Below are 25,258 nucleotides of genomic sequence, written 5' to 3'. Positions count from 1 at the left end.
TGTTTAAACATTGTTTTAAACAAAGGCCTTTTAAAAAAAATTATTTTCAAGTTGTAAAATTAGGCCATAATTGTGTAAATACTTTCCAAAAAACATGTGGTACGAGCCTACGGCCGATTACCACCTGAGATAGCCAACTAGTATCCATATGGGATGGCTGGAACCCTCAAAATAGTCGGTTCAACAGCAATAGTACAGATATTTTGTCAAAGGAGCTATATTTACACTATATTTTCAATTGTCAATGTCAATTCAATACGACGTCACAATTAAATATTCTTAAGGTCATGGCTTAAAAAAACAATAGAAGTATGTTTTATACAAGGGCCTTGTTTTAAACATGTTTGTTTTAAATGCAGCCCTTCTCCATGGTAATTGTGGATTAACACGAATTGAAACGGTATATTTAATCAATCCTATTACCCCCCCCCCCCCTTTCCCAGCTGCACGGTTTCCGACAATGGCTTGTAAATAGGTAGATGACGCTGATTTTATTCGTTATTCACTCTGTTATTTATGGTCTGATGCAGATTATGTGTGTAGAAATTAAACACATTCATGATTTACTGAAGTTCAGAGTTGTCATACTTTACTTGGTTGGCTATACAGCAGTGTCAATACTTTACTTGGTTGGCTATACAGCAGTAAGGTTGAGATATGGGAAGTATGTCTAGCTTTCTCGCTAACTATTCTGCAAAAGGTTGAGGATCATTATTCTAGAAACAGCTGTATCGCTAGCTTGCAGAAAAGTGGATATTTCGAGGTAGATTGCAGGTAACTTTTTGGACCTACTTAGGTAAAGGCCAAAAAGACGTCAGCCATCCCGGAGTTCTATATATCCCTGCTTTGAAATAATAAAAGTCTACCAATTTCTACATAAATAGTACGATGTTATTTTCAAGAAAAATCATGATTTTGTTCTTTATCACAAGCCTATACAGTTCATATTTGCACAAGACAGATGAAGGTTGCACCATAATAGAGCTAAAATTGAACCAAACTTGAGGGGGTCCGCGAGGGTCCGTGACGGTCAAAAGGGGTCCGCGAACCCAAAAAGGTTGAGAACCACTGATCTAGCATGTGCACTGTGCAGTTGTGCACTTCCATGTCGAAATACAATCAGTTTCTACTGAGTAAATACTAGATAGCGATCGACCTTACCGAATCACGATACGAAATCTCAACATCGCCTACCAACACATGCCGTTTAATTTTCACTTCCTGTTCTTTTTATGTTATCTTGCATTACCTTTAATTCAGTGTTCACTGTGCGATGTGCATGCCTCCTACGTACATGTTCCAGGCCAAGGGGGGTGTCTGATTGAGAGAAAAAAACATTACTCGTTGGTCGTTCCGATATTTTGCTGTCTTCTCATTCTATCTTAATATTGTGTTCGTTTTAATTGATAAAATCTTATAAAAACGAACGAACGAATGAAGCTCTAATATTCAAAGATTTCGATTTGAAAGAGACAATGCACTTGACGACGTCCAGAACCGTGTATTTGGTTAGCTATAGCTGCAAAGTATTACATTAAATTTCAGAGCTCAGCGTACCCACTAGCAACGTAACCACGGGCAGTATCCACGAAGAACGTAGTTTTGCCCATGGCAATGAAGGTAACCCTTCCCAAGTTACATCGGCACTCCGGCGACATAGTAAATTTGTTTCTCATAACAGGAAGATGTGAAGTTCTATACGGCCACAAATGCTTTACTCTAATAATATCAATGGCAAAAATGACTCTCGGAGAAGCCGACACAGTGTGTAAAGCGGCGAAAGGACGATTGGCGAATGTTTACGGTGAAGAACATTTTAACCTGTTACGGGCACTGATTCGTTCAAGGACTCCGACTGGGCAAATGGACAACTATGCGTGGCTCGGAATGACGCTAGATACAAAGGTTGGTTGATACTGGTAGGTAGGGTTGTTCAAAAATAACGTTTTGCCGGATTCCGGGGATTCACTGATTAAATTGTTAGGTTAACTAAAGAACACCTGTTCAACAAATGTGGCTCAATTCTAAACAGTAGAAGCAGCCGTGAAGTAATTTTTTTTTTTCAAGTTTACTGTCAACCCCATGAAATTGTCAAGTTGCCTAAAGGAACGACGCATAACAATTTCTGCTCACTTACAGCCAGTAGCAGCGAAGTTATTGCAATTGAGACTTGTGGATATGCAAAAATAGCCTGGACGGTGGGTAATCCCAGAATTATTGACGAAAAACTCAAATCACTTCGCTTCCTCGGGTTGGAATTGATACAAATTTGTTTTGCGTCGTTTTTGTAGATAAGTCAACAATTTCATGGTATTGACGGTAAAATTTAAAATATTATTTTTAATTTTTGTAGTAAATTATAAAATTTCAATTGGATCTGCGGCCGCTTCTATACTGTTTGTAATTGAGTCAACTTTGCTGCGCAGCGTTTTTTCAGGCAACCTTATCTGCGAATCTCCGGAATCTGAACAGAATGTTATTTTTGGACAACCCCACTGGCAGTGTAGGGATAAGGTCACTAACTTCGAGTCACGAGTCATTGTCCATTTTGACTCTAGTCAAGTCGAGTCAATCGATTTTCGAAGGGGACTCGAATCAAGTCAATTCACTGTTTTTTTTTTTTGGAGGTGACTCGAGTCAAGTCAAGTCAACTCAAGTCACAATTCAAGTCAAATGGAGTCTCCAAGTATGAGTGATGATTCAAAGTCATTACCTTTTGCCAGCTGTGTGAAAAACAGATTTATTGGTCATTTATCTCGAATCAAACAACGATTATAAAGTTAAAATATACATGAAAAAAGTCGTTTTATTGCACTAGCGCACGTAGAACTGCTAATAAAATACGCGAGCCAAAATGGAGGACCGTGATGTCACAGGGGATTAGCATTGGCAATTGAAAATGTAGGGTAAATATGGCCCCTTCTACGAAAAGTGACTCCAATCACTGTCATAAATGAACCAAAAATATCTTTAACCAGGGCTTCATCGTTATGCAGCATTTTTACGGTCGGCGGTCATCATCATCAGAACACCCATTCCGTACCAATGATCTATATGAGCAGAAACTGTTCAACCGACGACGATTCCGAGGGTTCCAGCCACCCCACATCGTATACGTCGAATATTTTGGGTGCAAATCGTCCGTAGGCTCATACTACATTGTTTTTCAAACGTATTTACACAATTATGGTATAATTAGACAACGTTTAAAAAAACTATTTTTTTTTTCAAAAAGTCATTTGTTTAAAACACTGTTTAAAATATGTTTTGAACAAAGTGTTTGGAAACGCTGTTAGTTTAATATGCAACCCCAACACTACCCATCTACACATCCACGAGAATATAAACACATAAGCTCTATTCGTTCGAATTGAATCCTACAAGAGGGTAGGTTAAGGTGGGCACTGCGCAACGTAAGCAATGAGCCATCTAATAAACATAGATTCTTGACTAATAAATTAATCTACTTCTAGTAAATTAATGTAAGCTGTGATCATTTCGTTTGCGTTCAATTCATTTGTGATGTTTATAAAGTCAAAAAAATTGCCACCCGCATCTCTTTTGTGTCGTGAATTTTGCACTGTTGGATAATTTATCATTTGACATTTTACAGTTTTAGCCTACTTTATAATCCCACCGTTGTAGACGTCCCATTATGTGCTCATGGTGAATTATTAACGGCCAAATGAAACAAACAGGTTGATATGGTGCTATGCTGAACGTACCGCGTGGGCATTGGTTCTTATTTCAAGCAACACATGATGAAAAATTTTGATGTAGACAGCATTGTCAGAATGAAGCAACACGCTGTGTCACCAGCAGTGTACGCACAACTTCAGTATTTCCAGCCCACAACTGCTGCTGCTGACCGTTCTTTTTCCATTCTTGGCAAGTTACTTAGAAGGACAGACATTTTCTACCAGAAAATGCATGAAAGTATCCTTAGTTGCACTACAGCAAATTTTAATTATTTCTGCCATAATGCGTGACGTAACTACTGGAATTCTTCATAGGTCCAGATGTCGGAAAGATTAAGTTTTTTTCATGTAAATATTTGTAAGTTTTCAAGTCAAATAAGTAGTTCGGACCGTCCTACTTCATAAGGACAGACGGTTCTAACCAGAAATGAAGATAAGTAGTAGAATTCTAACATTATGTAGGAAACACACATAATTTACTTACGTGAGGTCAAAATTAAGTTTTTTAGGTAAGAAAATGTCAAAACTTTGATTTGTAGGTCACAATCTTTCCCTTTTAGGTCAAAAAATTGCCCTCGTGATTACTTATGGTTGCTCTCACAAGTCACACCGGCGTATCGCAAATTCGAACAGAAACAAAATACAGTGATTTAATTGAAACCGTTTATTCGATGACTTGAAATTGAACAGTAAATTTTGTTCCGAGTCAGGAGTCAATCCATATTTCTGAAGCGCCGAGTCAAGTCAAGTCATTTTTAAGTCAAGTCATTTTTCAACTTTTTTGTATGACTTGACATGACTCGAGTCCTCCCAACAGGTCACCTGAATTAGTTATTCAAATTCGTATCTGTGCTTGGATACAAGTGCAACCAGTGTTATGTAATAATTAGGGCGATTTTTTTTTGACCTAAAAAACGGAAGATTTTGACCTAAAAAATCTAAATTTTGACTTTTTTTTACCTAAAAAAACGGAAATCTGACCATATTATGACCTTACGTATGCAAATTAGGTGTTTTCGCACATAATGTCAAAATTGTACTACTTATCTTAATTTCTGGTTGGAACTGTCTGTCCTTACAAAGTAGATTGGCCTGAAAAAACGTTTTGAGCACAAAAACTGGCAAATTTTTACATGAAAAAACTATTGAATAGTATATTCATATTGAAATGAACCCGAATATTTTCGGCTGACACTCGTCAGGGGTAATCGTCAGCAACTAGTAGAGAATTGGAAAGAACATGGTATATCAACAATCGTATCACAAAATATGACGTCATTTGTGTGCCTTGGAGTCGACTTTTATCAAAATACACCAACCAAAACTCTGTCAACAAAAGGAGTTTGTGTACCAACTAAAAATAGTACATTGAACGCCCTCTCTTTCATGCTGGTGACGTCAAATTTTGTGATACGATTGTTGATATACCATGTTCTTTCCAATTCTCTACTAGTTGCTGACGATTACCCCTGACGAGTGTCAGCCGAAAATATTCGGGTTCATTTCAATATGAACATACTATTCAATTGTATATTGAAGTTCTGTACCTCCAAGAAGCCCATGAAAAAACTAGTATTTTAACGAAATCTGGCCCTATGAAGAATTCCGTATTACGTATTATGGTGGAAATAATTAAAATTTGTTGTAGTACAACGAACGAAAGATAGCTTACTTTCCTACATTCTCGGGTAGAAAGTGTTTGTCCTTACTAAGTAGCTTGCCAAGAATGGAAAAAGAACGTTAAACAGCAGCGGTTGTTGGCTGACAACACTGAAGTTGTGTGCACACTGCTGGTGACACACCGTGTTGCTTCATTCTGACAATGTTGTCTGTATCACAATTTTTTTAGCTTGCGCTTCTTGATATAAGAATCATGCAATGTCCATAAGCACTAAGCAGTCTTGCTTCAGTTAGGATATTGCGGTACGTTGACCATAAAACCATGTCAGTATTTGTTTCATTTGATCGTTTATAATTCACAATGAGCAGACGATGGGCCGTTTACAACAGTAGGCCTATAAAGTAGGCTAGAAGCTGTAAAATATCAAGTGATAAGTTCACCGACCGCACAAAATCTACGATACAAACGAAATTCAGAGGTCAACAAATGTTTGACTTTGTAAACAATTTTGACAAATTTTGACCTAACGCTACAATTTTGACCTAATTTTGACTTTTTTTGACATGTCAAAAAAAAATCGCCCTAGTAATAATCGAAAACGATATAGGTAAAGTCTTAATCAGGGATCCACGAAGCAGAAGTGTCGGTTTTTTTGTGGCATTCGTGGTGCTTGTCAATTCCTCTGGTCATTTACCCCCGACCAATTTTCTTCATTTTTATTTCGTAACTACCGACTTGTAGCACGGCCCACGTCTAGGTTTACGCGGGAAATAGGGCGAGGAGGAGGCTACCTCCAACACGGAGGAATTCTCAAGTCAACCTCGGTCGGACGCGAATCCAAAGCTATGGATTATACCACTACGCCATCCCCCCACAATAGAGGTGTCGAGTGTTTGTTTATGGCTGTTGTTGTTGTTGTTGTTGTTGTTTATTGAAGGAAAAATTCGGCGCTGATTAACTGTTGGTCTTTTGCAACATGGTCGATCATGGCCTAAGAAATAAAAAGCAGTCGATGATGGCGTACGTATTGGATAGACATAACATTTAAAATATAGCATATAAGTAAAACGAAGGAATACCAAGGCCAGAAAAAGAAAATTTCGGAGCGGTTAAAAATAAAACATTTACCGCCATTCACAAATTACGGTTGCAGGATAACACAAATTCAATTGTGAAAGGGGTGATTTCATCTTCGCTGAGGAGGATTTCAATACGGAATTCAACAGTCAATTCAGCAGATTTAGCAATGAATAAATTACGATGGAAATCATATTTCGAACAGTGGATCAAAAAATGTTCGGTGGTTTCCGGATAACGACAAAGCTAGCGAAGCAGAGATTTCACTGACCTTATTCTAAACAAATCGCTATTCAGACGATAGTAGTCGGACTGAAGACGAAAAAGGATACTTTCTTTTACGCGGTTTCTGCGTGCCGGCGGTTTGTTCCCAATGGATGGCTTGAAAATTTTATATGACGTCCGCTGTCGAATGCTTGAAATTCTTTGTCTCATAGAACCATGCAGTGCCGCTGGATGATTTCCGGACCTCGTGTTTTGATAATATCGGCAATTCCTGGGCGATATTGGACGAGGAAGAGGCTGTTTTTGCTAGCCGGTCGGCTTCCTCGTTTCCACTGATCCCAGCGTGCCCTGCAATCCACAACAATCCACATTAATCCTTCGCTGTCGTAAATCGAGAAGGTTTGTTTACGGTATTCATAGAGTTTGTCGACTACTATGGTCATTTGAGCATCGCCAATATTCTTCATTTATATTCCGTAGCTGCCGACTTGTAGCAGAGCCCACTTTTAGTGTTTTATGAAACATTGCTTACATGGATTAGATGGCGAGGAGGAGCCTCCAACACTATGATATAGGTATTCCGGAGTCGACCTCGGTCGGACTCAAGCCCGCAACCCATTGGCCAGTCTCTGCCTCACCTCTACGTTTGCATGCCAAAGCACTCAACGTGCCCAACTATGTCAAATTATGGTTATTCAATGCCTTATTCCGTCTTAAACCACATGGCTGACTGAAACCGGACTCGACGCTATGAGTGTGTAACCCTATATTAAAACATAACATCCTAATCGATTGGAAATTTAGAGCATGACAAACTATGTAAAATCAAGCCGCTACTCCAAAAACTGCCACAACCGTCGCAATGGAAAATAAAGGTCAATGCAAATTGACAATATTGTGGACGTAAAATCATGTTCGCGTGTTAATTGAAACTTATTAAAAATGGTGTCGCATATAAATGCTGATTAATTTTTTGGGTGGATTCTTACAAAGATTGCCGACCACTGATCGATGGTGATATATTATAGGTGTCGTTAGACGTTCACAACATCACTACTCTGCTGTAAAGTGTTGACTTTGGAACAGTTACCAACATAGTTCAGTAGTTCTATATATGTGCGAGCGATACAACGCCCTTTTGCAATCATAATTAACTCCACATTCGTTACCCGATTCCCAATATTCGACGATTTTTTTATATTATGCCTCGTACTGCGGAAATTTCACTTGACTTGATCTAACTTGAGTCCCCTACATAATTCAGTGACTCAACTCGAGACACCATCAAAGATTGATTGATTGACTTGACTTGACTCGAATCGGAATGTGCGACGAGTCGATATGAATTGTGACTCGAAGGTATAGTGACTTGTTCCTAACACTAAAATTAACCAATGTGACTGAAGCACCATTAATACCAAAATATCACCAACTGATGCGTTGCTTTTAGACTAGAAGAGTAAAGCTTTCAAATGGAGAATGGGCGCCGTACATCAGATGGGTCGTAAGAGCACCGCACGAGTCACCGAGACCATACATCGGATTTTTCGTCCAGTACGACAATTCCGATAATAATTGGCAAGGATATGCGGATGAGTGGTCGTCCAATAGGATCCAAGGAGCCCTATGTGAATCAAAAGTTCCATGGGAGCGCTAATTGAGAGTAAAATATTACATTTGGTTTGTGCAGGTAGCTTCTTTTGGAAATGTTATTATCATGAAGTTTAGTTGCTGACGCCTGGTATTTTGTAACGGTCAGGAGATAAGATACACCATTGAGTCGAAAGTAATTTATAAATAAATAAATATGGCTACGGATAGTCTCTGACTATTGTTGGAAAAATTAGACACGAGAATGGTTTTAAGAGGTAGTTGACGCTGACTTTGTAGAGAAAGTCTCAGACTGATTTCAGATACGAAGCTGGGATTAGCGTATGGTTACAGGCTTACATATTTGCATCCGCTTAAGACACATATGGGCCGTGGAGTCGGAGTCGGATTTTCGTTAAACATTCTTTTTATTGCCTCGGAGTCAGAAAGGCTTTTACCGTCCTTTAGAGTGGCAGTCGGGGTTATTGCTGGGGAAACATTCCAGTTAGAGTAGCATTCGGAGTTTGTTAAATTGTTCCGACTCCGATCCCAACTACTTTAAAATCGAACCAAATGCACTCAAATGTCAAAGTGCCGTTGCATCTGCAATAGCTATCAAGTTTTTGAGTCTTCCCGATTTTATTTCTATCTGTGGGCACAATTTTATATTTAAATTGAATAAAACAATTTTAATCACTTGGTTATAATAATAACAAAATATGACATAAGCGTATATCATTTTCCGAGGGGATACACAGGAATGTCGGAGTCGAAGTATATTGAAGAAAATGTTAGGAGATTGACTGCTTATAGGTTTCAGAGTCGAAGTTACACACGGAGAGTGAAAGACTCTTTATTTTAATGCAGCCGAAATATAGTATACGGACGACAACGAAGACGAAACTGGCAAAATACGCATGCATATTATTTGGTATCTGATATTGGTATGATCGATGCGAAGTCAACTTGTTTGATACAGATGTGGCCACGGTCGGGTTTAGAAACCAGAGTACGGGCAGGATTTCATCGATTTTGAACGTAGCCGAACTGAACCCGGATTTGGGGTTTCCTTGAAACTATGATCTTAGCAGGATTTTTCCACTACATTATAAAATAAAATTTGCATGAGATTTTCCGGATTTTTTCGGACTCTGACTTTTAAATTTCTAGCCGGAGCAGGATGAATCGGATTCTGAAATATGAGTATCCGACCGTATCTGGTCTGATTATACCAGTATCAGACACACTGTGTCGACATGATTTCGCTGTAACGAATGTTAGTTGAAAAATAGAATAAGGAAAACAAAAATGAGATGATGTTAGCAAGTGAATACCACATAGAAACAATATCTTTGCCAGTTACAACAACAGTGTCGGTTGCAGTCGGTACATTGAAAATAGGCGGCGACACAACCAGATGCAAACAGATACGAGGATGTCAAAACGACCTGTTAATAAGGTATCTTAATCGTACACCCACATCAGCCTAGTGACTAATGTAATAATGTTCGATTTTGATCTTTCGGCTGTCACCCTTTAGGATAAGGGCCTTCAGACAGGTGTTCGAGGCCCCTGGAGTTTCCGTTGCTTTTGTCTGGAGGTGACTTTTACCTAGCAATCAGTTTTCCTGAAAGGCCGAGAGTAACTCAAGGCTTATAGGATGACATTTTGTTCAGAAACGAGCTTACCAGATTCAGAGGTGGGCCGTGTCGCATGACATATTCAAATAGAAAGTTTGGGTTTGACCATAAAAAGGTTAGGAACCACTGCTTCAAACACCCTATGCTCATTCACCCCTTCATCGAGTCTATTCATCGGTTTTTTGTAACGACGCCGCAAGAACAGAATGGTACGAATTTTCTGCACAGCTTCGTGTTCGGTATTATTACGTTGATAATTCACAGGTTAGCGCTTACAATATGACTTCTGTGAGCACTCTACCCGTGAACTATTTTTTAGAAATACCATACTTGTACAGTGTACACTGTGCAGTAATCCTATTCCTAACATTTAAATTCCAAATTGCATGAATTTCAACTCCTTATCACTGGCTGCATTATGGTGGTAACAAGATACGACATTCAACAGAAGCCTGAGAAAATGCTTGTATCGCCAAAATTCTCATTTAATTTTGAGAACGTTGTGTTCTTGCGGTTGCAAATATACTAAATCGCTTGTTAGGGCCACTGACTCGCAGTTTTGGACGACTCAGCTCATCACTCGACTCGAGTAACTATTTCACGTGACATAACTTCACTCAAGTCATTTTGCAAAAACAACTTAACTTAATTTGACTTGACGGGGCCTTTCAGAAATATGGATTTCCCTTGTGACTAGAAGCGAAATTTCCAAGTAAATATCAAATCAAGTAAACGCCGTCGATTAAATTGCTGTACCTTATGTATGTTCGAGCTGCGCTTGTGTGACCTGTGAGAGCAACCAATCATTCGACGATTGTGCGTCCAGCCAGAGGGCTTACTGGGCCCACATTATTGTTACTTCACGAATTACCTTGACTGCAAACGATGTGATTAGAGCTTACGCTGAAGCAAGCTACTGTTCAGTATTCTATCTGTAGAAATGTACGTCTGTACTACATACAGCGAAAAGTGCTCACCTTAACTATAGAGTTACCAAATTTTGGGATACGGAAAAGAGGGGACTTTTTATAAATCACAAAAGTTGAATTACCGGACTAGCAAACGGGTGATTTGAATAATTTTACGCGAAACACTCTTGCGTTGACTACAAAAAAGTCCTTTTCACAATTCTAATCATGAAAAGATCCACATTATAATACATCTAATACTGTTGTGTTGACTAAAAAAAGAAGATTTACTTTTTTAGTCCGACTAATGTGAGACCCGCTCAAACGTCCACATGCCAGATTTCGCGAAAGTTAGGGCGTTTTTCAATTGCGCCTGCTGTACAATGGACTAGATTTCAAAGCTACAGAGGAGGTCAAATTGCCAAAAAGGAGGTCACTTGGGCGTCATCGGAGGACATTTTTGATTTCCTAAAAAAGGAGGACAAATCCTCAAAAATGGGGACGTATAGAAACCATACCTCTTGTAGATTACTGACATTGTTCATTAATCTCGGACAAGCGTCTGCAACTACGCGGCTCCGAAGCCGCGTTTTGACTATAGTTCGCGCCTTGCAACGTCTTTTCATCGCTTTGAAACGAAAAGCTTTTGTTCTTAAGAAAAAACATTTTTTTCCACTGTTACATTACCTAAAAACGCAGCAAACCAAATTTGGTTCTTGATTTCAGTCAGTAAGCTCTGAGTAATCTATATCTGCCACCAAAACTTACTCTTAAAAATTCATAATTTGCATTGACTTTCTTGAAGTATAACATTTATCTTCGGATCGGATTTATTTATCAGTAAAAATATGTTATGCATAAATCGTGGTATGCAGTTGCGAAAGTTCGTGATGCAAAACAGTGTTTTCGCACTTTTTTGAAGCCAAGGATCACTTCAGGAAATGCAATGTTCATGCGGATCCCCAAAGTCAAATTACATAACGATGTAATCAAATAAACAGCGCTAACTATGTTTATTCACTATTTTCACAGTTTATTCATTAATCATTCAACTCAGAATTTATTTCGCTATTTGGACGTGACATTTGGAATGCTGATGATAACCTATTCAAATTCATAGTTTAGTGTGGAAAGGTGCCACTCGTAGCCGAGGAGTGGGTTGTGGGTGTGAGTACTGCAGTACTCAAGCAATGTGATAGTAAGAAGCCATTCATATTGAAGTCTTTGGGTACACAAACTTCGGTTATACTATAGATAACTAACCTACGGATAGATACGCATCACTTGATTCACGGTCGAGTGATGCTACAGTCGCAGATTTGTTGTCGCGTCATAACATGAAACGGCAACGTAATTGCTAATCCCATAGATCACGACCCGAGCGCTCAAATTTAATAAAGTTGATCTTATTTGACAGCTACAGTCGCGCTGATTTTGAAGATATACATCAAAATCTGATCAGGGCAATGGAACACCATCGAAGTACGCCTCGCAGTCTGAAAGTCGGCATTGTTCTGAACAATCGCAACCACGCAAGGACCATGGTTATGGTCATTGTGCTGCGTCGTCGCGGATGTTTAGAACCTCAACTCATCGCCCCCTTTTCAAGCTCAACGCCGATCATCGCCCCCCAGATTTTGTGAACCGAAAAATCGGTATCCAATCTGTAGTCATCGGCGGGTTGACTAAAAAAAAAAGTGCAACCAAATTTCCGTGGGTTGACCAAAAAATAAATAAAAAAAGGTCATTTCTCCGAATTGACTCCAATATAGCCGTTTTAACGCGTCATCGCCCCCCTATCGCCCCCTTCGCTATTTTCGCCCCATGTCGCCCCCATTTGTCCATTTTCGCCCCCAATCGCCCCCTTCGTCATTTTCGCCCCCCTAGGCCGCCAAATCGCCCCCTGGGGGGCGATATCGCCCACGTTGGGAACCACTGGTTTAGAACAATGCCAATTTTCAGACTGTGAAGGGGTATTTCGAGGGTGTTACATTGCCCTGATCAGATTTTGATGTATATTGTCAGAATCAGCGCGACTGTAGCTTTCAAATATGATCAACTTTATTAAATTTGAGCGCTCGGGTGGTCATCTATGGGATTAGCAATTACGTTGCCGTTTCGTGCTCTGGAGCGACAACAAATCTGCGACTGTAGCATCACTCGACCGTGAACCACGTGATGCGCATCTATCCGTAGGTTAGTTATCTATAGTTATATACACCCACATTCCTACATTTTACTTAAATAGATACTAGAGAGACGATTGCGCCATTGGTACTGCAGTACTTTGATCACGTGATTAGTTACGCATAAGACAACAGACTGTTTAGCAATCTACTCAATTAGGCGTCTTTTCTTATCGCTAAGTTTGCGGGATAAATAGTAGGTGATTTGCCTATGATAGACGTGCCGTCTGCTCTATAAAGGTAGAGTGAAAGTAGCTATAAAATCCTTGTTGGCTAGTAGTATATGCTCTTAATATAGTTGGTGGAAATGCCTCTCAACATTTAACGAGCAAACATTTTACAGAATGCAAGTATACTGATTAGCGTGGTACTTCGTATATATGGCCTAAATTGAGAGGTACAAAATATTGACCGATACAAAAAACTATCAGTGCAGAATTCAAGACGCCTGCTATTTGATTTACAATTGAAGGCATCTTCCATTATCTTTTGCGTTTCGACTGCTACAACATGCTCAATGGTCATTTACTATAGTCTATCACGGACATTTCTCATTCATTATTTTTGCTTTACTAATCGAAAATGCCCTTACATGGCAGAATCTAGATATTTCCTTCACAGTTAAGCGATCGACTGCATATTGACGATTATCCTACGACAATCCTCATCTTATTCATCCACTTTATATGTCATGTCCAACGTTGTTAACGATCGAAACCTCATTATGAGTACATTCTGTGAATTCAGCGAACATGGCTCATCGCTACAGCCAAATTACCCAAGAAATCTCGGCATTGAACACCACGGATGTATCATGGAAATCTCCCAAGCACGGCAGGCTCATGACGAGGATACGAGACAGCTTTATCATTTTAATCCTATTGTTTCACACCAACTGATGAATATGTATCAGTGCAATGCAATGGGGATAACGATTCGGCTTGCGATTTGCCAAGGAAATGCGTAGTTCCGTATTGCAGATACTAATCAATCCTTTTCAAACCACAAACTACTGTAATGATTGTCGGGTATTTAATTAGGATCCCATTTAATTCTGGTCACGGGCAAATATAGTCTCCCCTCCTCACCGGCAATTTTAAAAGTTCGTTATTGTTGTTACTGTTACGCCACAATAGCTAACTTCCATTTTCGCGAAACGCTACTAAATATTTTCAAAACGGAAGGACAATGATAAGATTTGGAACCACGGGGTTTACAGAGGCATGTTCGATTGTTCGTATATCAAATTCAGAGGAAAATTAGTAAATTACGAGTCGATACAAAACACATTTACATATCTGGTTACAAACAGTCGCATCATAGTGTCCTACAGTGGTGTGGACGCTAGCAATTCTCACCGCTAATTGCGATTGGGTTATAACATTCTTTCCATTTGACCATAGACAATTTACAGCATTATTTAGACCAGTGGTTCTCAACCTTTTTTAGACACGCCCCCCTTTATGATAGTGAAAAATTTCGCTCCCCCCTTATCGTCATATCACCAAATCCAACCGGGATGCTAGGAACCCCAACAGATTGTTTGATGGCATGGAAGGTTATGATGTTGATGAGAGAATTGAAAAAATATGAAATTCGGTCTATATATAGAGAAACCCGCGTGAATTGGAGGTAAATCGCGCAGAGCGCGAAACATTTTTTCAGTTGACAGCTTCTTTGCGCCCCCTTTCAGATGCTTTCACGCCCCCCAAGGGGGGCGCGCCCCCAGGTTGTGAACCACTGATTTAGAATGTCTTGCCGCGCGCAAAATTTGATAAATTTGGTATCGAATCAATCAAAAGCTACAGCACTAAAATGTAAATTTTATTTTGTTCGTGGTCCTGGAAGATTTCAAAATCAGCCTCTAATTTCGCATTGTAACTGAGTTTTGCATTGTGACGCAACAATGTCGTCTGGAATAAGATACCGCAGCTCAGGGGCATGTGCACAACAGCGCATCGAGAGTGAGACTGTTAATGCTCTTTGCTCAATCGCTTGCACAACAATGGCCTATGCACTTGCGGTTTGCGTTCCTCCTCACTTGCTGGTGAGCTGCGGCATCTTACTCCAGGTGACATTGTATCGTCACAATGCCAAACTCCAATACATTGCTAAATTAGATCCTAATTTTGAGAGTTCCAGGACCGCGAGCAGAATAACATTTACATTTTCGCAATTAGTGCCACGGTAGATTTCGATTGATATCTATTTTATCAAATTTCGCGTTCGGCAAGCTATTCAGTGCGGTAAATTTCCTTTGGCAAAATAGAAAAAATGACGTAACCCAATCGCAGTGAGTCGTGAGATTTGCTTGTGTCTACAACAGTGGTTCTCAACCTTTTACAAAAAAAAATCAAAACATTCAAAAAATTTCAAAAAATATTCGGTGAACCGCTGGACCGTCAAAAAATTGAAATAAATTCAAAATAATAATACCCAATATTTTGTTATGGTAGTAGTATGGTACTAGAGCAGTGATTCTCTACCTTTTCAACTCGCGGATCGGTAAAATTTGTGAACCTTCAAAAATTGAAATAAATCCAAAAATGTAAAGAAGGCTACCGTTTTTTACAAGCATGGTACTAGAGCAGTGGTTCTTAACCGGGTCCCTTTCAGCGATTCGAAACAGAATACGGACTATATGGGGTTATGCGCACTGCCACTCGATATCGAGAGTCTACGTCAGGGGCGGCCAACCCGCGGCCCGCAGGCCAAATGTGGCCCGCAAAAAGGTTTTGAGTGTCCCGCGAGTTAACTCGCAAAATTAGTTATATTTGCAAAAAATAAATGACTCAAGCAATTAATTTTGAGCTTGTAAGGCCAACCAAAAATTTGATTAACCTGACCGCGAAATTTGGGATGTTCATGACTAAAATATCGGTTCAGGCGCATTGGCGTAGTCGGGGGCCAGCAACATTTTTTAATAGCTATTCTTATATGACCATTGGCCATATAGTAGAACTTCACGCGATTTCTTATCTCTCTCTTCCTCCTGAAAATTAAAAATTAAATTACGCAAAATATACAGAATTGAGTCTGACTATATTCGCAATTATGATAGAACGGTCGTCCAATATGCGACTTCGCGTCTGCACTCGCAGAAAGACCGTCGCCGATGACACTTCTGCACAAATATAGACGCATGGACGCCGAAATCTTCGAGATTGATATGTCCAAGCGCCGAATAATCCTATCCTTGCCAAATGAGCCCAAAGGTATACAGACGCGACCCGCAATATATACAAGTATCAATATTATTTACCAAATTCATTAATTGACTTTGAATAATTTGCGCGCTTCGCGCGAAAATGATTGCACACTAACTTCTCATGCCATATATAATTTTTACCGCTTTTGTTGATGCGTAGTCATGTAAGTCTAGTTTTAACAGTTACCTAATCCGATTCGCTCCTATATGACGATAAAAATGGCAATGGTCATCAACATTCAAGTGCCCCGTGGAATGGTTCGCAAATCTCATGTGGCCCTTTGGCCGAAAAGGTTGGCCACCCCTGGTCTACGTCGACGGCTGCGACACCTCCTTGTCATATAAGTTATTATATATAGATTACAACGGTCTTGGAACCCCTCGAGTGAAACGTATTTTGTATGATGCACTAAATATATGCTCATGAGACAGTTTACGCAGACTTCAAATCCGCGGGAAGGGCAAAAATGTCACCTATATAAATAAAGGTCGCGGTTGCATTGTGACATACAATATGAGAATGTGTCTCTGCACGCTTAATGCAAAATTTCTGGGGTTAACGGCACGTTCGGCTTCAAGAAGTTGTGACCACAAAGATAATGTGAAAGTAGTAAGGCTATTGAAGCTGAAAGTCCGAATTCATGCTGAGTGAAATCCAGAAAGCTTGTTTTTTATTCAGGCTTAATACCGACTCACTCTGTGTTTCAAACAGCTTGCAAAATGCAATGACTTGAAACATGCCTCGTCCGCCGAAATTTCCACATGACTTTGTGACTTGACTCAAGTCCAAATTTGTGATGAGTCGATATGAATCATGACTTGAGGATATAGGGACTTGATCCCAACACTGCGTGCTGATAATCTTCGCGATACCGGTCATTTCAAATAGGTTGTCTGAAAATACGGCAGCGTTGGAGTCATAGTAATTTATTTCACAAAATATATTGGCGATTAGTTACAAAACGTTTGAAACCTCCGTGTCCAAATTTGAATTCGGATTAAGGTCTCGATTTTTAGTATCTGTTCAAGCCATTTCTGGGCTGGGGCTACATGAGAATACATAGGTGAGGGAGAGATATTCGGAACGTCTGTGTAATTAGCAAATGCCATGTTTGACAATATTGGTATATATAGAGTTTATCACTTGTGCAAAGAAACTTCGTGGTTTCAAAATATATATAAAGTGGTTAACTGAACATGGCTCGAGCTCAGTAGCTGTATATCATGTCTCTTTCGACGCATAGAACTTACGTTCCTGTCTGTACATCCCAGCGTGGTATGTTTACGCGGCTTGCGTCCTGTCGAATGAGTGACATTCATTCGTTCCTCCTACCTAATTTTGATCGATTTATGCTTTCCGCAAGAGCATGAGGCCTACTGTTGTGGTTGCTGCATGTGAAGTGCGCCTTTCAAACACAATTCATATTTGTCATGTATATGTCTACCTGTAAGCGAGTGCATTGTGCACTGTGCAGTGTACATAGCCAGCGGCAGCTGGTTGCTACTTAAATCATTGATAAGAATATCACATCAGGGGTGGGCAGAATGAATCTGAATCCATTCACCAGCACTATAGTAAAATTGAGAATAAAAGCCAAAACGCATTTTTTTATTTGATCATAGTCGGTTGGGCCGATTCTTGGTTCAGGATGGGAATTTGAACCCGCAGTCAGTATTTTCTTCATAGATTTGCTGATTCTAAATTTGGTTCAACTTCATGACATATACTGACAGCATCATAACCTAACCATGTACCCGTTAGAGGCGCTTCAGAAAATTGCTTACCGTGTCACTATGTAGGCTAATAGATGCCATCTTCTCGTTCATTTGCGAAGTCAGATTACAGAATTGCGGTCGATGAAGAGTTGGCAAGGTTTACAGAGCAGAGGTAGATATGATTGAAATTGAAGTATCGAAATTACAGAAATTATGCTGTGCACAAGTGTAATTTTAGTCCGATGGTGCATTCAAGGCCTTCCGAAGAATATGCACAGTGGTCAATAACGTGATCTTTTGGATCATGTCGAATCGAACGTTACCCGAAATCTTTTGGATATGTCTCCAGAGTTTTTTGCTTACCACGCCTGTATTAGTATTATTATTATTATCACACAACAACGACAGTGGCGCTTATCGCCTGTTTAGGCCTTGTGCGCCACGACAATGCATTAGGAAAGTCCAGTTTCTTCACTTTTGTATATATATATACTCTTCCATTCGCTCTCGCTTGAATGTGTCCTCTTGCTGCATGGTCTCTGCTGCCGACTTCGGAGCTCGGCTTATTCTTCCTGTGGGCATTTTCAAGACGCTGCGTTAACAGAGCCCAGATAAACCGATTCAGATAGCGTAATGGTGAAGTGTCCGGCTTCTTGGATGGTAGGCCGTGGGTTCGATCCCCGGCCGGGTCAGACCAAAGCCCGTATTAGCAACACTGGTATCCATGACTTCCCTGCTTGGCGCTAATGCATTACCGGGATGGTATGGAGGGGTGGTGCAAGACTTAAAAAGCCGTGAAAGCATATGTCTATACCTTCGTTGTCCAGCGGCATAAGCCGTCATGCACTCATGGTATGCATATGCAGAGATCGTGTCATGAGTCGGTGTATATGCCGCAAAAAAATCAAGGCCAAAAATCAACTGCACCCTTTCCTTTCCTTTCCTTTCTTTCCAGCCTCCGATTTATAGAACATTACACAGCCGAGACTCGAACCATCAAATATTGGTGTCGTGACGGTGTCGCTTAGCACACTGCGCCACTCGCTTCCCCCAGGTTATTTAAGTAACAGTAATTAGGTTTTTACCGCTCATGTCATCAGCAATTTTAAAGCGTTTCTTGGGGCTTTCATGGCCCGTAAAAATGTTATTTCGAGTCGTAGTTTGCCCTCTTCTGCTCTAGATCGATTACATTGTTTAGAACGGTGCTCTTTATCCCAGTGTACCAGAACTTTTCATGGGTGTACCACATACTGTACTTCTTCTAGGCGGTTCTTCTAGTGGTGTTCCAGATACAGGGACCAATACTTAATGCACCTTGCAGCTGATGATGAATTTTCAGTCCTTGCTATTACAGGGGTTTATAACTTTTGTGTAAACGTTCAAACAGTGAATCATTCCGAAAAAAGTTGAAGACCATTGGTTTAGCACAAAGTGGTCAGTGCTACAATTCCACTGGAGAGAATTTAGTATAGACCTTCATATCCTCTTTTGAAACCTTTCTATGGAAGTCTTATTCGAATAGTTACTTTTTGTCTGATGTAGAAGTAATACAATGAAGCCTTACACGCGAGTTAACAACATGTGTAGATTATATTTCAGAAACGCGGGCACGATTCTATAATTGTTAATGACCCAGGCAAGCTTTGAAATTCACGATATCTTGCGAACTAGGAATATATATTGTAGCGCCAATGAGATATCTGACCGGTCCGTGATAGTGAAAAGGTTGGAATGTAGCCTATAATACAGTGGTTTCCACGCATGGGTCGCGGCTTAAACTTGTATCGCCTGAATATTTTTCGGGTCGCATGTTTTAAAGCATATTGTTTGTGAGGTTGAAAAATAACAATAATTCTGATTGAAAGCGTATAGAGTAGGGTTGGGACTTCGGGATTAAATTTGAAATCCCGGGATCGGGATATCCCGGAATTTTCGCTTCTCAGTCCAGGGATTTCTCCGGGATTAGAAAAGTAGTAACATACACATACAAGCTCAGAGGTGGTCAAAGTAGTCAAGAAAGCTACTCAAGTAGAAGTAGAAGTAGCGACGGAAAAATCTACTCAAGTACGAGTAGAAGTACTTTTTTCAATAGCAACCTAAAACTACTTGAAGTAGAAGTAGAATTTACTGACTTTAAATCTACTCAAGTAAGTAAGTAGTTGTGAAAACGATCGTAATTCGTTCGCCTGGACTGTCAAAAACTGCAAATGGCGCTACGCCAAAGGTGTAGAGAATGCTTGATTCATATTGATGCATCCCAGGAGGTGTCAATTTTTGACAGAATAAGCAGTCGTTCACATCATGGGATGTAAATGATAGCATTGATATGGAAATGCGATACTAATCATTTGCGTACTCGAACACCCGATTTTAGAGAATATCATGGCATGGCACCCTCCTCCATATTATAAGGCCCCTAGTTCAGTCGAAGAGCAATACGGAGAAGTTGTGTCAGATACGGCTTTAGCACTGCGTGATTAGTATACGTTAGTTAAAATATAGCGGATCGTAAACATGTCATATAGTGTATAGCTTTATTTTCGGAATATATAATGCATTACTACACTTGCTTTTATACTTCAACATGTACGTTCGCCAAACAAAAGAACTGAAACTATAATTAGAACTCAACTTATAGTAGGCCTACTCGTAATTGAAATAAAAATACAAATACTACTTCTAAAATGCGGAAAATACATTTCATGTCTTTTGTCCCGAAAGTTTCAACGGTGGTCTGCTAAAACAGGTCCAACGTTAAAAAAGTCAAAGAAAACTTTTTTCAGATTATAACACGTCAAGGGCTACTAGGTATAATAGGTAATTGCTAGATTGCGAAACGATAGTTTCAAACGTTATGGGGGGCATACTTACTGTGATGAAATATTTGATATAGGCGACAATGCGGTGTGAACGGAACCACGCAATCCGGTATCAAAATTATATTCAGCGATACTCTCGTTAAAACAGATTTGCCACTCCATATTTACTGTGCGCGAAGCGCAACGAAAATTATGGGTATTACATGACTATTATGAAAATTAAATGTTGGTACTACGTGAAAACAGCTCCGAAATTCCTTCGGCCATCTTTCTTATTGGTGGATTAAACTACTTCTACTTGACAAACTGAAAATAGCGAAAAGTAAGTAAGTAGTTCACAGAATATTACGAAGCAGAAGTAGAAGTATCGAAAGAAATATCTACTTGAGTAAGTACCAGAAGTAGATGGAAACTACTTGAGTACTTCGAAAAAGTAGAAGTACTTCGTTACTGACCACCTCTGTACAGGCTACACAAACATCATTTAGTCCTTGTAATAATGAAGCAAAACATAAGAGCATCAAGAGTATCATCGTTTAGACCAGGGGTCTCAAACTCAAATTTGCTCACGGGCCAATTTCGTAGTCTCTGGTGACGCGGCGGGTCGCATCATCAAATAGGGGTATAATATGTATTACCCAAGTAGGCCTTTTATGACGGAGCTTGCAGACTGGTATTCCATACATAAAGAGCCAATGTTTTGAAGAGACTGTGTCTTACAAACTACTAGAAATTCCTGATACCATATATAGAGCGCAGTAAAATTACGCCTCCATTAAAAAAAAAACTCACTCTCAGCAAGCGCGCGCTACTATCTTATTAGTGTTACATATGAGGTGATTTCAACAGTAAAAATATGAGGACATTTTGTTTGGGTCGCAAAATTTTACCTACTTGATTATTTTGTAATATGGGTCGCCTTATAAACATGTTAAAACCACTGACCTAATATAAATACTCTTTGCAACGATTTCACATTTAGGAATGACGCAAACACCATGTATGACTCTCCGTAGCTATTTTATCAAACATAATTATGAAATATGTTCTTCTAAAGATCTACTTCTAAATATCAATCTACTTATCGCCATGGGATCGATGACAATGCTTGTTGTAACCGTTTTCTGCGTCGTCTCGTCTATTGTCGGAGGAATTGAAACAATCCGAGAAGTGAATCAAGGTCAGTACCAGAGCATAACAATAAAATGTAAAGATGATGATGTGGTGTTACACATCGTGCTGTTTATAATAGTGGAGACAGATAAATGAATATGTATGACATTGAACTAGAAATTTAATTGGAGACTGATATGAACGGATGGTACCATCAGTGGTGCCCAGCCTCTTTATGGTAGAGACAGAATATCAGCTTTTGAAATGCCGCGCGACGGCCACGACCCATACCTCTAAATCCGGTAAACTGACTACAAACTAATAAGTACAAATGGAACATCTCATTAGCGGTGAAGTATCACAATTACAACGAGGGTTGCTCTGCGTTCAGAGGCTTCTCGCGCAGGATGTTTAATACATATGTACGCCGCGCAGTAGGCTACTTCATGCCCGTAAAATGCCTTATTGACTCATGTTTGTTTGGTCCGGGTCTTCTTAAAGTTATTTGCGCGCCACCCGTCATGAATAAGCAATATGATTAAGTACACATGGGTTTAATCGATATTTTTCGCGATAATCGAATTGAAATCAACTCTCTTTGTATCACTCACTATTTATCAGCACAGCTCAGATCGGTCAGAATGTTTCTGATTCTTCGGCTTGCCACAGCTTGATACCAGTGAAAGAGCCTGAATTTATATTGATCAGTATAGGCTACCTCTATCGTTATTTATAACTATTCCGGAAATGGCCAAATCTAAGACACAATTCATATTCCTGCGACTAAATCAGCCATGTAATTTCGCGAGTTAAGAATAATATGAATCGATAGTATCATTCGATCGAACGTTCGGATTTGAGGTCATAGTGCTTTTTATCGGCGTTTTCGGCATCTCACCACCCAGAATCCCCGAGACACGCCAGTTATAAGGAAGATGCACCGCTTGCAAAGTAAATCGCAACCCGCATTTTCCATTAACGGCGATAAAATGTATCCGGGTTGGATTCAGATACATAATACCTATTGATCAGATGATTTTAATATTAAAAGATTTCGAAGAGAAGATGCAGCTCTTGTGACCATGTCCGTGTGCCCACGTCCAATGTCCGATGTCAGGTGTAGTTTCTTACCACCTCATACATTTTCAGAGCCTAATGTACCCACTGACAGCGAAAATACTGACGTAATCCGCGAAAAACACCGCAGTATCGCTCTTGGTAATCAAGGTAATCCAGATATTGATTGGCGCCAAGGTAACCTACTATACCGCATAATTTTCTCATAACAGGAAGATGTGATGTTTTATACGGTCAGAAATGCTTTACCCTGATCATCTCGCGGGCACTGATGACTCTCGGAGAAGCTGAAGTGGTGTGCAAAGAGGCAAAAGGAAAATTGGCAAATGTTTACGGGGAAGAGCATTATAATATGTTACGTGCACTGATTCGTTCAAGATCTCCAATGGGGGTATGTAGCAACAACGCGTGGCTTGGAATGACGGTCGATGAGTCGGTAAGTGGAGCTCGTGTTGGTAAAGCACTTTAATGAGGTTTTCAAACATCTTTCTCACGAAATCAATTTGTTTTTGGTGCGTTGTGGCGATTTCAATATCTATACACTACACCGAAAATCCTGATTGGAGGTCAAGAAACAAAAGCATGCAACAAAGTGACTAATTACAATTGGCCCACCCGAATGGATAGCAGCACTCCGCAATAAAGCGCATTGCCGTATTACTAGGCTAAGTGAAGGCAATATTATGGAAAGACAATAATCAATCATCTAGAAATTATATTTTCGTCCGATCGAGACACGCACAATATAGGAAAGCATTTTTCGTTGTATTACAACAAATTTCAATTATTTCTACCATACGTGATGCAACTACAGGAATTCTTCATAGGGTCAGATTTTTTCATGTAAAAATTTTTCAGTTTTGAGTCAAAAACGTTTTTTCAGGACAAACTGCTGGACAGACAGTTACAACCACAAATGAAGATAAGTGGTACAATTTTAACATTGCGTGTGAAAACACCTAATTTGCATGCATGAGGTCAAAATTTGGTCAAAATTGATTTTTTTTTTCAGGTAAAATAATGTCGCAATTTTGAGTTGTTAGGTCAAAATCTTGCGTTCTTAGTTCAAAAAATCGCCCGTCTTCTCAGTATTTTTTCCATTTTTAGGAGTACCTTTATAAAATCGAGAAAATCTGGCGACGCGAAAAGAAAATATTCAAGCCCAACAAATTTCCAAAGAAATTCTCTTCACTAAGTGATGATTGGCGAAATAGTAATTGTCCCTTCCTATTGGTGATTTGGGGTGCGGCAGGTATGCGGCTTCGAGTTTGAATCCGACCAAGATCGGCTCCAGGTTTTCCACTGTTGGCGGTTTAATTACATAGGCTCCTCATCTAATCTATATGTCACATAAGTCATGGGCTTTACTGCGAGTCGAATATCAGGAATTATAATAGAAAGTATAGGCCTGGTGTAAAATGAGTAGTCAAAACAATTTGAATAACAAAACAGGAACAATGGATGCGTTTCTTTCAGACTACAAGAGTAAAACTTTCAAATGGAGAATGGGCGCCGTACGTCATATGGGTCAAAACTCATCCGAAGTCGCCGCCGAGGCCGCACGTCGGATTATTCGTCGAATGCGATAATTTGAATACAGATTATCAAGGATATTATGATTTATGGTCGACTAACAAATTGTATGGAGCCGTATGCGAATCAAAAGTATCGTGCGATCACTAATTTGGATCAAAATATTTCATTTGGTTCTCGCAATGCAGCGAGCTTGTAAATGTAGTTACCGCCGCATATAATCACAGAAGTGTTGTATTTTGGAATAGCGCACAGTTATTTTGATATTAAGTTTAAAATAAACGAATATACTTACCGATCATATATGATTATTGTTGGGAAAAATGGATCACGAGATTAAATGACAGAGGCGGATGGCGCTGCCATTATCGATCAGGGCTTATATGAGTGATTTTAGAAAGAAGGAAAGATAAATGCAACCTTTCTGTTCGATTTCGAGTACTACGCTAGTTTTGATAAGTTATAAGGCAGCCGTTCTCAACCGGTGCGCCGCGGCACGCTAGTGTGCCGATTTGACTGCTCAGAGGAAATAGAAAAGAAAATATGGTAAACATGGGTCGGCGTATAGCAGAACTTAAAAAATCCAAACATCTGAGAGTGACTCAAGCGGTGGTTTTATTATTTTCACCCCCTCAAGACACACATTGAAGGCTACGATCCGAGGCCAGGAAATTGGAGGATGTCGAAATGACCAACTACGGCCTCTCAATCTGGTATCCGCCTCAACCTACTGCCAGTGTTCTATCTTAATCATTCTTTTATGGCCTGCTATCGCTCTGTTTGTTCTCTTCCTTGGCCGGGTATTTCTCAGGGCTTTTCATCGTAAAGATGCTGTGAGCACAACGAC

General features: G+C 39.8%; 2 protein-coding genes across 2 annotated transcripts in view; both read left to right on the top strand.

Moving 5' to 3' along the window:
* The window catches only part of LOC145451734 (uncharacterized), a 41,192-nt gene extending 32,642 nt beyond the window's left edge, over positions 1 to 8,550 (top strand). The window contains exons 2-4 of the mRNA XM_080329978.1: positions 1,546 to 1,620; positions 1,682 to 1,905; positions 8,072 to 8,550. Coding sequence (XP_080186104.1) covers positions 1,546 to 1,620; positions 1,682 to 1,905; positions 8,072 to 8,278 — 506 coding nt within the window. The 3' untranslated portion in view covers positions 8,279 to 8,550. The remainder of the gene's footprint in view (positions 1 to 1,545; positions 1,621 to 1,681; positions 1,906 to 8,071) is intronic.
* A 13,104-nt stretch (positions 8,551 to 21,654) lies between these two features.
* On the top strand, positions 21,655 to 24,714 carry LOC145452557 (uncharacterized). Its single transcript, XM_080330725.1, has 4 exons — positions 21,655 to 21,868; positions 22,951 to 23,028; positions 23,091 to 23,314; positions 24,355 to 24,714. The coding sequence occupies exons 1-4, from the start codon at positions 21,673 to 21,675 to the stop codon at positions 24,559 to 24,561; spliced, it is 705 nt and encodes a 234-aa protein (XP_080186851.1). The 5' UTR covers positions 21,655 to 21,672; the 3' UTR covers positions 24,562 to 24,714.
* Positions 24,715 to 25,258: the final 544 nt, after the last annotated feature.

This window comes from Botryllus schlosseri, chromosome 12, assembly GCF_051294905.1.
Source record: "Botryllus schlosseri isolate E-star chromosome 12, Bs_hap1, whole genome shotgun sequence".
Classification (NCBI taxonomy): domain Eukaryota; kingdom Metazoa; phylum Chordata; class Ascidiacea; order Stolidobranchia; family Styelidae; genus Botryllus; species Botryllus schlosseri.
The sequence above is the reverse complement of the archived record's forward strand: the minus strand, read 5'-3'. Positions and strand labels throughout refer to the sequence as shown.